General features: G+C 34.3%; 1 protein-coding gene across 1 annotated transcript in view; it reads left to right on the forward strand.

The window, feature by feature from the left end:
* The window catches only part of LRP1B (LDL receptor related protein 1B), a gene marked incomplete at its 3' end in the record, with an annotated part of 1802496 nt that overhangs the window by 1169124 nt on the left and 617989 nt on the right, over positions 1-15383 (forward strand). The window contains exons 24-27 of the mRNA XM_082657914.1: positions 3497-3694; positions 5207-5411; positions 14345-14509; positions 14798-15042. Of these exons, the coding sequence (XP_082514040.1) occupies positions 3497-3694; positions 5207-5411; positions 14345-14509; positions 14798-15042 (813 nt within the window). The remainder of the gene's footprint in view (positions 1-3496; positions 3695-5206; positions 5412-14344; positions 14510-14797; positions 15043-15383) is intronic.

Below are 15383 nucleotides of genomic sequence, written 5' to 3' on the forward strand. Positions count from 1 at the left end.
TGTTGCTTAATCTTTTGCTACCAGAAATGATATTGCAAAGGATTTCCATCTTCATCTGCAAATTATCATATGTACAACTCTATCTTTACAAATGGGCTTACTTGATCAAATAGTGTAATATATATATAAACTTTTGATGGAATATTGCACAGTGACGCTATACTGTGTATACTGGGTTATACTTTTGTTATCACTATACCAGAGAGCCTTTTGTCTACATTTTAATCAAAACAGTGTCTTATCAAATGTTTTCATAGTTTTAAAATCCATTTATCATTTTATGACAGAAATTGAATATTTTAAAATTTCAAAGTTGTTTATATTTTCCTTTCTTTGAATTTTCTTTTTAATACCCTTTGCCCCGTTATTCATGTATTTTTTCTTGTCAATTTGTAGGAGCTCATATGTATTAAATAATTTAATCCTTTATTATATTGCAGATATTTTACCCAGTTTTCCTTTTGTCTTTTGACATTTTTTACATTGTTTTTTCTCCTACAATTTCTTCAGTAACAATAAAATTCATTCTTTTCTTTAGGTCTTCTATGATTTGTATCAAACTCAGAAAGGCTTTCCTCATTCTAGCATACTAAAAATAAAATAACACATTTTTGTATGTAAGAAAAGTAGATACTTTTGAAGAAGCAGTCATTTTGTGATTTAAAAACTGTGTTCTTTAACATTATTCAATATAAGCTTCTCTAGCAAGTAGCTGCTGCACCTACAATTTACTACTTAACTAAGGGCAAACAAACTATAAGCCAAAGGAAGGGAAGGCTCTTCAGAGCTGTAATGTCCCTAGTTTCAGCATATGCTAAGAAATAGCTGACTATTTTTGGTGTGTTATCATCCAACCTTTTCTCTTACCCAGTATCTCTTTTGCTTATTCCTTTGAGCGATTTCTGGAACTTAATAGTCATAATAATTATTAAATATTTATTAAGATATTATTAAGTATTCACACTTTTAACTGTCAATTATCCTGATAACTTAGTATGTTATACACTTTATAAATTAAAATATTGAGGATCAGAGTGTCTGAGTAAATTTCTCAAATTTATACAGCTAGTTGATAGCAGAGCTCTGTCTTAACCCACAGTTTCTGACTCCAAGTCTGTTACTTGCTGACTACATCACAGTTACTGCTACATTTGTGTTTACTGTGATGATTTTCAGCTTATAAAACAGATTTGCAGACGTCATCTAATTGGATTCTGATAGCAACAGTTTAAGTTAGATTGAAAGGTGGTTATTGTTAACCTCATTTTACAGGTAAGGACATTTAATTCCTGAACAGATAAAGAATGTTTCTAAGCTAATAGTTGTTTCACAGCCAAAGCAGGTAATCAAATAAGGATTGCTGATCCAAAATTAGTTATTATTTCTTTTAAACAACTGTGCATCTAACACAGCCTTTTTTTTTTTTTTACTTTAAAAACGCTAAATTTTGGATTTTATATTTTATGAGTATTTGTTCTATTGGGAGCTTTCTGGAACTGGTTATTTTGTACATGTTTGGTATCTTGTATCAGTTAGCTATTATCACAGTAATGTTGTGCAATAAACACCATAATACTATGCAATAAATATCCATAATACCTAAATGATATTAGGTATTATATCAACAATATACATAATGTTTGCTCACAAATTCTCAGGACTTCTGGACAGTTCTTATGGTCATGGTCAGGTTTGCTTATACTATGTGATCAGCTGAAGAGCAAGTAAATGACTCTGCTGATTGTGGCAGCATCTCTCCCATGCTAGCTGTCAGATAGTCTCTTAGGATGGATTCAACTCTTCTCCACATTTAATCACTCAAAACACATTTATTTAATGTGCTGGGCAGAGCTCCCTAAAGTAGATTCACCTCCAGTGAAAAAAAATGGCAGGTGACTTCCCTCCACCAAGGCAGCCAGCACCTTCTAATCTAAGACCTGGTATGTACTGTGTATTCCCTGGTGCTAGGTGTTAGGGACAGTATAATGAGCAAGACAGATGAGATCCCTGTTTAAGAGAGTTTATAATCCAGTGAGGAAGATCAATGGCAAACACGGAAATATTGATTTTAAAGTGTATCTCAAAAAAAAAATAAATAGGCTATGATGGTATAGAATAATGGAGGTGTGCTTTTATTAGATAACTGATCAGGAAAGACCTCTCTGAGGAAATAAGATTAATAAGAACAGTAAACCTGGTTGCAATTGACAAAATCCCAGTTCAAATGAAGTTGAATAGAGTTAAGTGCATTGGCTCATATACTGAAAGTATGAGAAGTGTATAGGGTATTTGAAGGAAGGAGCTAGTCTTAGGGATAATTGGAACTACAGATTTGAATGTCCTTAGGACATCATGGTCTCTCCCCTGGTCATCACTGCTTCTGTTTCTGAGGCTTTTTTTTCTCTTCTCCTACAATACCACAAGTAGACTTACACAAACTACAAGGACATGAACTGACAACACTAGGCTGAGAAATCTGTGACCATAGAAGAAAAGAGACTCTTTCCCCTCAGCTTGAAAACTTCTCTGGAATTTTACAAACCCGTCTTCCTGACTTAGATCTCACATCCACCTCTTGAGTCAACCACTTTGGCCTGGGATAATTATAACAGCTCACATTCACAGACATGTATAGACTTGGGATAGGAAAATCAATTTCCCTAAAGAAAAGCACAAAAGGGTGGCACTAACATGGAAACAGGAGAAATCTTTGTGAACCTGGATCCCTCCCTCAAAATGTATATTCATCAAGTGAATTCATGTCTAACCCATATTAGTATGTCCAGTGGTAATTGGTATAGGACTTAATACATTTCAAAATGATAACATAATTTTTTTAACTTTGGGGTATTAAAAATTCTTTCTTTTAGGTACAAAAATATAAAACTTTAATCTCATATTTGTTTTCAAAGCTTTTTCTGTTTCTCCCTACTCAGGCCTGGTCCAGGATTAAAAACTAGTGGGGGAAGAGTTGTAGACATGATCTTCTTGGGTTGTAGAGAGAGCCACCATCTTCCCTCATGGAGAGTATTCACTAATTATCAGCCCAATAATTGTTTTTTGTTGAATCTCTCTCCTTTATGGATCTAGAGTCATGTGATGGGCTAAGAGTGGCAGCGTTAGTTTTATTCACCTCTTAGCAATTCCTATAGTGATGTTTCTGAAGTTTAGATTGTCAGCTGAAACTACTTTAAAACAGAAAGTCTTACATTTTGTCTTGGAATTGCAACAATTCTTGTATTTTAAAATCAGAATCAGGTGTATAAAAATTCAAAGAATAAAGACACATTTATATGTTATTTTAATAAATACAAGTAAACCTAAGTTTTTCAAGTTTCTTTTACATTTTGGATTAAAAGAAATTGTTCCTTTCGTGAGAGAAATTTACATAATAAATTATACTTTTAAATAAATGGATTTTGACCTCAAGCACTTTATTCCACTTACTAAGCCTATAAATATTTTCATAAGCCTATTAAAATAAATTTATTTTCAGATCCTTTTGAAGCATTCATCATCTTTTCAATTCGCCATGAGATCAGAAGGATTGATCTTCATAAAAGAGACTATAGTTTACTTGTTCCTGGATTGAGAAACACAATAGCACTTGATTTTCACTTCAATCAAAGTTTACTTTATTGGACAGATGTTGTAGAAGACAGAATATACCGGGGCAAGCTTTCTGAAAGTGGAGGTACATCCATTACAATGTTGACTTAACGTTCAGATTGATTTCTAGCTGAAAATTCCAGAAAAGTATGCTGTAATCAGAAGGAATTTTGATTAATCTTTGGCCTTTGGTTCTTCATCTGCTCCCTCATATGTGTAAAACCAGGGATGTGAAGTGTATGTGTGAAGATAGGGGAGGGAAGTGGTGAAGGCCTGTACCGTTCACACCATTTTCAAGTTGTGAACTTTTTCATGCATATTCGGTGAAGAAATTTATTTACAAGAAAAAAAAAGCACTGTCTCCTACATACCAGTAGTCATATTTTTGTCAGTTAACATAGCTTGTGTTTTATTTGGTTTTCAGCATAATTCAAAGTAATAATGAATTATTACAGAGATTACAAATATGAGCTGAATATTTTTTTCCCATGATTTGACATCTCTTTTCTCCAATCTAGGCCGTTCTTTAGCAGCAAGGCCTTGAGATAAATATACGTAATAATTCTCTTGAAAATTTTAGATCTGTGTAGCATTCCAAAGGCCAGGTATTTCTATCACCATCTAAATTCCTCCTTAAATCACCTATACAATTTTGGAAAAATATAGTATTTGAACACACTGTATAATTATGATCTGTGATATTGCAAGGTACTGTGTCATATTGCAAGGTACTGACTTCAGATGATGGATTTAGATCCATCACTTTAGATGGTTAACTGTTCAAAAAACCACACTATTAAAAAGTCTAACAAAAGCACTGGCAATGTCATAAATTACAAAGAGCTATCCTATTAGAAAAAGGATTGTTTTTTAAATATATATATATATATATTTAATTCCAAAATAAATTAAGGAATGGATAAATAAGGTTAGTGCTGGGTATTACCAAATTGCTTATTTTTATTTAGACCACACTACTGCCTTCTTCTCTTATTTGCAAACATGTTATATCCTGCAAGTCTTATGGCTTGCAGGATATAACATGCAAGCCATAAAACTTGGCTTATGGTGTGGAGGTGGGTGATTTGGGGCTTTTGTTAAGGTTAAATGCAGCAAGAGTGATCTTATCAGGCATGCTTCAAAAAAGAGTGGGTGCTGACTAGCTATGATGCATGTTACCCCAGGTGGACTTTTTCTTTTTATTCTACCCCTGAAGATCAACGTTTGAATTAAATTGCACCAATTTTAACCAGCACATCATTATTATTTCCAAAATCCCTTGCTCTGACTAAAAAGTCAGAAGCACGAAATAACTTTTTTGCAACCTAAACATTGTTATTAGCCTCAGAGTTGTTTTAAAATTCTGTCATACTGTCACTGAAACGATTTAAGAGATTAAAAATCTCTGCTGGGAAAGATCAGTGATTCTAAATTTGGGGCCTTCTTAGTTTCCTCTGTGCCAGGTAACACTTTTGCACTATATCTCTCAAGGTTAATATAATGTTAAGTACTTCATATTGCTAATAAGTAGGCCTTTTCCTTTGTGCTTAACATGTTCCTTGAATGGGTGCAAGTGTTGGCTTCTCTTTTCTTGTAGGTGTCAGTGCCATTGAAGTCGTTGTGGAGCATGGCCTGGCTACCCCAGAAGGACTAACAGTTGACTGGATAGCAGGCAACATATACTGGATAGACAGCAATCTGGACCAAATCGAAGTGGCCAAACTAGATGGTTCCTTAAGAACTACACTCATAGCAGGAGCTATGGAACACCCCAGGGCCATCGCTTTGGACCCAAGATATGGGTAAAGAAGTTTGCCTTTCACAGATTCACTTTGGCATAAAAAATAATCTTTCAAATTAATACTGAATTCTATTATCTCATAAATTATGAGTCATAGTGCTTATTTTGTGCATGTAAATATGTGTGTATATATACTTGTGCATAGTTGTCTATACATGTGTGTGTTTATATGTACATATACAATTATATACATAATTGTGTGTGTGTGTACATATATCTATATATATATAGCTATAAATATAGATATATCTCAACCAGTTTTAGTTTGTTACCATGAATTTTGTTATAGGATTGCTTATATAGGTACTTTTAGAGGATATAACTTTTTTTTCTAAATGTGGGCATTCGGCCCTTTTGGAAGCTATTGTAACTCTATTTTAAGCAGTAATTTAATGAATTTCTTTTTGACCTGACAAAGAGATGCTGTAATTGTTTCTAAGGGTTGCAAACCACAGTTTTTGGTCCAAACAGTCACTGATGTTAACCACCTCACCCTATATCTATATTGATATTTGTATATACTTGGAGTTAGTTTGAAAGAATATTAGAATAAGCTTGAAAGAGTCCAGTATTGAGATGCTAACTACTGGGATATTTGAAGGACAAGACACATAATTCTGGAAAACAAGGTCAAATGTATAATTCAGGTTATTGCCCCCACTGTTTCCCTGTGTTCCTTTGTGAAAGAGCAGAAGAGAGACAGTGGATTTGGAGCTAGAAAACAAGGGTTCCAGCACTGCTCAGTCATTTATCCTCTGGGGAATCTACTCAAGTGTATTGTCTTCCCTTAGATTTCAGTTTTCTCTTTTGTAAATCAGGGATAATAATTTCTTTATAATTAGGTTGTTTTGAGGAGCTGGGAAAATGTGGAAGATAATATATAACTCATCTACATGAGAATGCTTTGCTCTTGCTGTTAATTGTTTATTTCTTTGGTAATTATTTCATTAATCCAAAATCATTGTCAAGTCTAAAGGATGGTAGAAAGGAAATTGTTTTTTGGCTCTGTACCTTTAAGTAATACAAAGTCTAGGGAGGACCACGGCGAGGGGGGAGTCAGCCAGGAGGGACTTTAATGAGATGAAGAAGAGAGAAAAGGGAGCCTTGTGTTTAAGTCAGCTTCCTGGCCCACACTGTCTGCTTTGTGCCCTGGTTTATGCCCAAGACCCAGAAATCGATAGATTGGGAAGTCTGTTTGTTTTCCTTTTCCTCAATTCAGATACAGAAATTAAAGGGACAAGGCAGCTTGTCTAGACCAAGGCTCCAAACTGGCAACTCTCATTGCTGTGTTTGTTTTACCTTCCACAGAGGTTGACATTTATTTGAATTAGTTGCCAAGAGTTAAAATATTGAAAGATTTTGTATACAACTCTGGATTTCTGGCTTCTTTCAAAAAAGTAGGGAGATCTGGCCACAATCAACAGAGCAGCAATTGTATCTTTTTTTTTTTTTAACATCTTTATTGGAGTATAATTGCTTTACAATGGTGTGTTAGTTTCTGCTTTATAACAAAGTGAATCAGCTATACATATACATACATACCCATATCCCCACCCTCTTGCATCTCCCTCCCACCCTCCCTATCCCACCCCTCTAGGTGGTCACAAAGCATGGAGCTGATCTCCCTGTGCTATGTGGCTGCTTCCCACTAGCTATCTATTTTACATTTGGTAGTGTATATAAGTCCATGCCACTATGGAGAACAGTATGGAGGTTCCTTAAAAAACTAAAAATAGAATTACCATATGACCCAGCAATCCCACTACTGGGCATATACCCTGAGAAAACCATAATTCAAAAGACACATGCACCCCAATGTTCATAGCAGCACTATTTACAATAGCCAGGTCATGGAAGCAACCTAAGTGTCCATCGACAGATGAATGGAAAAGAAGATGTGGCACATATATACAATAGGATGTTACTCAGCCATAAAAAGAAATGAAATTGAGTTATTTATAGTGAGGTGGATGGACCTAGAGACTGTCATACAGAGTGAAGTAAGGCAGTTGTATCTTCTAGCCTGGAGGTATGTCCTCCAGTTTACATGGTTTACGCTTTGCCCATTTCACTCATTACCTCCTGTAATAACAGTTCACTAGGAAGAGGTCATCTGTGTCTAATGAAAAATTCCCTTTTTCAAACAGACTCTCCCTGAAGTTACGAGTAGATTGCCAGTCTTGACCCTTTACTTCCCACAGAGGTCCATCATCAACGGAGGTTTTTACCCTCAGTGTAACAGCTACTGTTGTGAACTTTTCACCTATTAGACCTATCTACGTTGTACCAGCACCGTATCTGCATGAGAAACTTTCTGTATAAGGGAAAGTGGTATTTTGGAGAAAGTTGTAATTTTAGCAAGTATACCAACATGGTAGAACTGCTTCCCAAAATAACAAATGGCACACAGAGAGAAAAAAACAAATAAATAAAACAGGTGTATAAAAATCTTGAAAATAGTCTGATCAAGCAAAGCAGTAGATCTGGGAACTGAAGCTTCTTTTCCTATAGCTTGGAACTGATAATGCTTAGAATAAACTTATTTATCTCAGCTTGTTTGGGGAATAGCCAACCTGAGAAGAGAAAAAGAAAACAGAAATGCAAAAGATACACGACCCACAAATGCTATTTAAATGAAAATATCAGGCACTATTTCAGTGGTACAAGGGGATTTCCAGAAGTAAAATATTCTCTAAGAGTTGAAAGTTAGTATAGTAAGCTAACCTCTGAGGAAGGAAAACTTGATAATGCTTCTGAGAAAGTTGATGTCCTCCATTGCTACTACGAAATTGTGAGGCTAATTAAGATAATTACAGTGGTAATAATTTTATTTAATGGGTGAAGAAATAGCACTTGTAAAATTGTTTCTGGTGTAAATGACCAAAGTTCAAATGGCAGTACCAATTCACTAACTCTAGGAATAAATTAAAAGTTTGACAGGTTTGGGTGGTATCATATGATATGATAGAATTTTTATTATTAAAAATTATTTTATAAAGGATTGATATGGTTAAATATGAGGTTCATGTAAATACCTTTAGAGCCCAGTTGTACATTTAAAATGTAGCAATTAAATTTTTAAAATGTAGTGCAAATATTAAAATTTATTTTCAGGTTTATTGGATATTTTAGTGAAAAGTTCATAGACATTTTTAAACATTGGACCTTTCATAAAGTAGGCTGAGAGACTAGTAAAAATAAGTATTCCCCTATTTCTCACATTATTGATGAAATAGGTAAGACATTTAAACTCCAAAGACATTTAAACTTTTTTTGAAAATTTTTATTTTAGGATAAACCCACTGGATGATTTTTCGAGAAATGTAGTTTGTGTAAATGCTATTACCTTTCCTACTAGATCATAAGCTTTCTGATGGCAGAGTTGCTTCCATGTCTATGAAATCCTTCACTGCCCTTGATATATATAATTGTGCTCAGTAAGTGCTTGTTCAGTAAATTAATGCATATGAATAGACCTTTATTTTACATGAAACTTACCAGAACTCAAGGATACAACTTAAAGAGTGAAGTGTACAGTAAAGTACGCTAATGGGTAATACTATCATCTTCTTTGACAATAAAGAATGAAAGAAAAAGTTTGCAACCAGCCACTTTGTTCCCTCAGCACAGCTGAGAAAAAAAAGCAGGCTATAACATTAAACCGATAAAACACGTTTACATTACATGATCTTCTGAAGCAGTCAAGGTCTTTGTGACCTTTTTTAACAAATCTCAAAAAAGAAATGTTTTAATCAATACTTTGCTTCCTCAACATAGAGTCCACAGACCTTCATTTTACATTATAAGACATGTTTGCTATCATGTCACATTCCTACAGTATTCTGGGTTTTGACCCAGTGTCCCAAGTGACAAGTTATTCCAAGATGCTAAATTGGGACTCTTAGGGAGGAGCTATTTTTCTTTCTTTCCATTTTAAAGGAATACACTTATTGCTGAGGTGACCTGAAATAGTACTTGAATCTCCTCTAAACATCAAGCCTATTATTAGGGAGTAACAAGCACCAGGGAGTTCAGAATCTACAGGGTACTCACTTCAGTTCTTGAACTTTCATTGCCTTTATGCTCCTGTAACTGCATGGTGTCTTCTTGCTTCTTTGCTGGTATTAGTTTTCATTTGTCATAATAAATGGACTCTGCTATAACCATTGCAGCTGGTGAAAGCAGATATAGTAATTGTGAAGATTAGTGAGACATCTAAATAAAATTTTAATTTTATCTGGGAGCGTTTCTAAATGAAACTAATAACATTGTTGGTTTCAGAAGGCCTAAAGATTATAGATAACCTCTTTTTTTTTGCCAAGATCCTTTATTTTCACCTTCTGCACCTTGACCTGATAGATTATAATAGCTCTTTCATGCCCATAATGGTACAAGTTGTTCATGGTCCGTTTACCCAATTTAATCCTGATACAGACTAATCTGTGAATGCAGGAACTATAGAATCAGTAGACTGTAGTCTCTTTTTTAAAAGCAATCATGGTTGAACATTTCCATACGTCCTGTAAGAAGGGATGTTCACTCTTTGTATACTTGAAGAAATAAGGCAGTCATTGAAATGCTAATACATTTTAACCATAAAAAGAAAGTAATAAGGGAAAAATGATTCTTTTAAAAGACCACATTGTAAAGTGTACAAAAGAGTGCTTAGAATTTTATGAAACAATGATCCTTGAAATTAACTTTTAAAATTGATTGTTAACTGACTGTTGTCAAGGTTAAGAATCTTTTTAAGGAAACTAATTCTAGAACATGTATTTTATAAAAAGTGTTGGAAATTTCCCACCTAAATTAACAAAAGATAGGACTCTAGTGACCACTGCAGAAGAAACAGCTTAATACTGCTATGTTTAGTGAAGAAATGAAGGGACCACTTATTTTATAATTCCTCAGAGTGTCCCAAGCCATACATTTTTGTCCACTAGAAACATGCATTTGAAAGTCTGCAGTGTCTATTTCTGGTAAACCTACATATAGAGAATGCAGGATTGCAGGGTTACTTATATGCATGTTGGGAATTGCTGCAACCACACAAGGCAGAAGAAGGTAGAAAGTTAAAAGAGAGACACCAATTCTCTATTTGTTATACAGGCAAAAGACAGTGTTTCAGAAGTCTTTGGGTCATCAATCCAGAGTGTGGAGTACAGTGTTCTCTAGATCTAGTGGGATCTTATCCACAGATACTCAGACTACCTATGACTCTCAAATTCAGGGATTTTGTTTTCAGGGATTATTTTTCCTAATCTTTTTCAAACTTGCAAATCTCTCTACTTTACCTTGTTTGTCAAGATATCATCATAAATTTAATCGATGCTAGGTTGGTCTTGTTTCTTCAAATAATCTTAATTTTTTAATGTTACGTTTAAAGGGAAGCTGATAAGTAACAACCTGGTGTCAGTGAAAAGTTGTGTGCATCCAAAATTAAATTTGAAGTGAGACACATAATTCATTTCATATTCATCGTTTTCAAGAAAGGCATTCAACTACTTAACCAAATAGCCTACCAGCTTTATATTAATTAACCTTTGTTTTATTTAATTAGCAACAGATTACATATGATAACTTATAAGCATATATAGTACTGATATTTCCAGATAATTAGCACTTTCTCATACAAAACAATCCTATTCTTAAACTTTAGTCTTTTCAGAAAAAGATTCCCAACAATAAGATTTTATAAATGTTCTCTGGTACATTTTAAAAAATTATCTATTTACTTAATTTTGGGTTAGTTACACTTTTAAACTTTTATTTTAGAAAATTTTAAATACATAAAATAAAAGGAGTTGTAAAATGAATTCCCTCGTATCTATCACCCAGCTTCAACAATTATCAATACATTGTCCTCTGATATATTAATGTTCATCTTTATTCTTCTCCAATAGTTTGTGTAACTTATTCAAATATTTGGTGGTTAAACAATGAATGATTTAGATATTGTTTTTGTGGATATACTCCCACCACCAGAGCTATGGAAACTCCTAAAGATGCTAATGAAACAAAAACTTTTTTTTTTAATATAAACTCATTTTTTAAGAGATATTCTGTGAGAGAAACCTATTCTATGACCTACTCCTCTGAATTTTTTTCTCATGGCTTTGACTCATGCTTACTTTGTAAAACTAATCTACCTTCACATACATGCTGTTGTAACATTTAAACATTGACATTAGTATTAATTCTCATTCTTTCTCTCCCTCTGTGTGTGTGTGTGTCTGTCTCTCTCTCCATTTCTTTAAGAGTTTGGAAAGACTTTGAATTTTGCCTTTAAAAGAATATTCTCTCTGAATATGTGTGTGGTTGCTTGTGTAAACACCAGTGTTTCTATGTGCTAGCCATTCTGTGTACTAAATTGTTTACATCCATTACCTCATCAAATACTCCGATCAGTGGTACTGTTAGAGTTTTTATTTACAGATGAGCAAACGGAGGCTGAGATTAAGTATGCTGGAATCAGTGACAGATCGAAAATTTGATTGCAAGCTTGTCTGATGCAAAAACATACGCATTGCCACCATTCAACGCTGACACAATTATTTAATGACATTTTTTGAAGGTCTAGTACTTAAGTTGTATGGGAACCTACTCATCAAGAAGGTCAATATCTTCTTGACCACACATGCCTTTAGCACACATACTTACTAAATTCTATAATGTTTGGTATTGTCTTCCAGTCATTTCATATTTGTAATTCCCATATCCTATAAGAGATTATGTACCTCTCAAAAATTGAGGTCATAATGAACACTTAGTTTACATCACTCCACATTTCCTTAAATGGATATAATAAATTTTTTAAAAGAGAAGAAAGTTTGAATTGCATTTTGAATTTTGTTCCAGAGGATTGTTTCATTCTTCCAAGATAGCCACCAAATTCATATACCTAAGGATCATTCATAGTAATGGAAGAATTGCAAAATAGCAAGGCTATATACAATTATAATGAAAACAAATTTATGTTTACCAGTAACTTTACCACTTCTGACCAAAATGTTGTCAGAACTGATAATAGGAAAATTTGTTGGACTGTCACTGTCTCTCCATTTCTTTGCATTTTCCCTCCCCAAATCTCCATGCTGTCCATTGGGTTGGTTCTACTACCAAGGTAGAGAAGGCAACTACCATTTATTGATTACCAACCATGTTCCTACTCCAGTACCAGATGCTTTCCCTTTGTTATTTTATTTAGTGACATGATATTAAAGAGTTAGATGTTAAAAGCATGAGAACAGAAGATAAGCTATCCAGTTTCCCAATTCCATCTGCCACTTGCTGGCCATATAACCTGGTCAAGTAATATAACTTCTCTAAGCTTGTTTTCTCATCTGTAAAACATGGATAACTTTAGCCATGGCCTCATGGTGGATTAAATGAGATAATCTATATAAAGCTCTGAAAATAGTATTTAACGTATAGTAAGCACTCAAACATTAGCTAGTTGTAATAATTGTGGAATTGTTGTGTAACTATATTATAATACTATAGAAACTATAGTTTATATATATATAAAATATATAATCTAATATACTATATAATACTATATTATAATACTATAGAAACATGCATCAGCAGTTTAGGCCACAGTCAATGAAACATAAACTATCTATTACCTAATAGCCTTAGAAATCAAATGCACAACATGAAATGTTTGATGCCTGTCGTGTGGAACTGTTTATACACCATGAATTTGTAGAGTTACAAGTAGTATTTAGTAAAAAAATAAATTGTATTATAACACTTGCATGTTTGTATAAATCAAAATATATGATATCCTTCTGTTTCTCCTCTGTACCCTCTGTCATATGATCTGTTCCATTCATGTGAATCTAAATATCATCTCCATGCAGAATACTTTCAAATTCATGTCTCCAACTCTGCCACCTTCACTGAACTTCACCTTGGTGTACCACCCAGGTTCCTGGAAACCTCCTTTTTTATGTCTTAACATCTCAACATCTCATCTTAACATCTCAACATCTCATCTTAACATCTCAAGATCCAAAAATTCAAAACTAAACTTTGCTATCCACACCCATGCACACTCAATTCCCAGCTCTTAAAATCTGTTTCTCTTCCATTTTTCCCATTTCACCTAATGGATTCCCTGCACACCCTCTGTCTGTCCTTACTCTGAGTATGCCAAAACAAGAAACTGACAGTCATCCATGATTCTGTTCTCTACTTCATTCCCTACATCCAATTATCATTTAGTCCTGGCACTTAGTTCTACCTCCAAAATATTCCTGGAATCCATTCACTTCACTGCTATCACCATATCCCAAACCACTACCGTCTTTGCCTGGTCCTTTAAAATAGCCACCTGGTGTACCCATTCTCCTGCTTCTCTATAATCCACTTGTATATGATATCATGTTTCTCCCCTGCTTAAATGTACTTCTATTCCCTTGGAATAAAATCCCCAATAATTACCTTACCCTGCAAGATCACCCTCTTCAACTTCACCTTCTTCCCCTTTTCTCCTCACTGCCCCGTTTCTGATACATTGGCCTTATTTCTGTTCCTCAGTCACCCACTTGTTTCCCCCATTAGGGCTTTTGTATCTGCTGTTTATTTTTCATGTCCTGCCCTTTATACTGCTCTTCTCATCTCTCAGATTCAGTGTAAATATTACCTCCTCAAAGTGCTTTCTTTTCCTGATTACCTTCTCTAAGTAGATCACACACCTGCTATTCTCTCTCATAACAAAATTATTCTTGAACATATTTCAGTTGCTGTAATTTTATATTCATGTGTTTATTTAGTCTGTCTCCCCCACTGGACTATAAGCCCTGTGAGGGTAGGTAATGCATCTGTTTCTCTTGTGATTGTTTACCTACAGTGCCTAGCATGTCATAGGCACTCAATAAATATTTGTGAATTGAATGACTGAAACGAGTATTCTTTCCTTTTCTTCAGAATTCTTTTCTGGACAGATTGGGATGCCAACTTTCCTCGCATTGAATCTGCCTCCATGAGTGGTGCTGGGAGAAAAACCATCTACAAAGACATGAAAACAGGGGCTTGGCCTAATGGACTCACTGTGGACCACTTTGAAAAAAGGATAGTTTGGACAGATGCCAGGTTTAGAAAATGATTTTTTTCTTTATTTTCTGTTACCTTCCTCGGATAATATTTACAAAATAAAAATTGTTCTCATGTGCACGTATCATGTATACACACGTTGACATCAGTGGTGATTTTTGTTTGTTTTCATTAGGATGGCTTTTTTTAATGTTTCTACAAATCAGATACAGGCCCATAAAATATTTTTTATACAAATTTTTTGTCATTTATCTAAATAGTATAAGCACATCACTGGACTATCTGAATGAGTTTTGATATACTACTGATGCATTTCCTTTTCTGTAGGTCAGATGCCATTTATTCAGCCCTCTATGATGGAACAGGCATGATAGAAATCATCCGAGGTCATGAATACCTTTCTCATCCCTTTGCTGTGTCTCTATATGGGAGTGATGTCTATTGGACGGACTGGAGGACCAACACATTGTCAAAAGCCAATAAGTGGACAGGGCAGAATGTCAGTGTGATTCAGAAAACTAGTGCACAGCCATTTGACCTTCAGATATACCATCCCAGTCGTCAGCCACAGGGTAAGTGCTTGTTATGAATTAACCACCAGAAATATTTTTACCTTAATCATATAATATTCAAACTGTAAAATAACTTTTGTAAGTTAAGTTGTTAATATTTTATGTATTGTATGATGGAAGTGGTACCAGCCTTTATTTTAATTAGCTCGGTTTTTTTCTTTGCCTTTTATTTATTTTATACACAAATAGAGAAATCTTAGAAATTAAGTGTTTTAACCCAAGTCCCCCAATTTTTAGTCACTGCTATTGCGTCAGTAAAAGATACTGTGGGAAGCTGTGGAATGTCTTCAGATTTGGAGTCTATTACCTAAATATGATCAGTAAATTAAAGGAAGACACCA

Source organism: Grampus griseus (genome assembly GCF_964374135.1).
Source record: "Grampus griseus genome assembly, chromosome: 7".
Taxonomy (NCBI): domain Eukaryota; kingdom Metazoa; phylum Chordata; class Mammalia; order Artiodactyla; family Delphinidae; genus Grampus; species Grampus griseus.